Source organism: Colobus angolensis, unplaced genomic scaffold (assembly GCF_000951035.1).
Source record: "Colobus angolensis palliatus isolate OR3802 unplaced genomic scaffold, Cang.pa_1.0 Scaffold21, whole genome shotgun sequence".
Taxonomy (NCBI): Eukaryota; Metazoa; Chordata; class Mammalia; order Primates; family Cercopithecidae; genus Colobus; species Colobus angolensis.
In genome coordinates, this window is record NW_012115266.1 from 5,978,829 (window position 1) to 5,979,920 (window position 1,092).

The 1,092-nt window shown below is 49.3% G+C and overlaps 1 protein-coding gene across 3 annotated transcripts in view; it reads right to left on the minus strand.

Moving 5' to 3' along the window:
- STIP1 (stress-induced phosphoprotein 1) overlaps nt 1–1,092 on the minus strand; it is a 26,383-nt gene that overhangs the window by 8,415 nt on the left and 16,876 nt on the right. For all 3 annotated transcript variants that reach the window (XM_011942610.1, XM_011942612.1, XM_011942611.1), the window contains exons 9-10: nt 762–858; nt 503–627 (exon numbers count right to left, since the gene is read on the minus strand). In XM_011942610.1, coding sequence (XP_011798000.1) covers nt 503–627; nt 762–858 — 222 coding nt within the window. The remainder of the gene's footprint in view (nt 1–502; nt 628–761; nt 859–1,092) is intronic.

The window sequence follows — 1,092 nt, forward strand, 5'->3', positions numbered from 1 at the left end:
CCAGCTACTCGGGAGGCTGAGGCAGGAGAATGGCGTAAACCCGGGAGGCGGAGCTTGCAGTGACCTGAGATCCGGCCACTGCACTCCAGCCTGGGCAACAGAGTGAGACTCCGTCTCAAAAAAAAAAAAAGGTTAAAAAGGCAAAAACAAAGAAAAAAAAAGGAAGGATACAGGGGTGAAAGGACCCACCTTCCAATGTACTGCCAACCAGTAGTAACTCCATGGGCCAGGACCAATTGGATACAGGTCCCATATTTTACACACACACACCACTATAAATCTAGGCAACACAGCAAGACCCCAACTCTACAAACAAATTAAAAATGTAGCAGGATGTGGTGGTATGTGCCTGTGGTCCTAGCTCCTCAGGAGGCCGAGGCAGGACAAAGTGAGACACTGTCTCAAACATCATCATCAACCCAATGTTGACGAAAACACAGAGAGAAAACCCACTCCTCACGTGCAGGCTTACAGTAATGGCCGCCCCCACAGGTCTCCTCACCTTGAGTGCCAGCTGGAACTCCAGGAGTTTGGTATAGCAGGCAGCTCGATTGCTGTATAATTTGGCATCTTTCGGGTTCCTTTTGATGGCTTCTGTATAATGCTTCATGGCCTGGGGATAATCCCCTGGGGAAGAAAAACAAAGTCTATCTTTTAAAAAGCAAAAAGCCCCCACATGTAGCCGGCCATATTACCGCACAGCCTGGCATGGGAGGCACATGCAGCACCGCTCCCCCCAATCCCCGAGCTGCAGGCAGCACCTTTCTGAAAACACTCGTTGCCTTTGTTCTTCTCTTCCAAAGCCAGGTCGGGGTTTATGTAGGCCAGCCGCTCTTGCTCCTTCAGGATTTTCTCTGCCTACAAAACATAATTCTTGGAATAGTAATTTAAACACTCATAATCATCTAAATATTAGGATGTTAATTTTCAGAGAATTGCTGACAAGCTTTTTTTTTTGAGACGGAGTCTTGCTCTGTCACCCAGGCTGGAGTGCAGTGGCACGATCTTGGTTCACTGCAAGCTCCACCTCCCGGGTTCACGCCATTCTCCTGCCTCAGCCTCCTGAGTAGCTGGGACTACAGGCGCCCACCA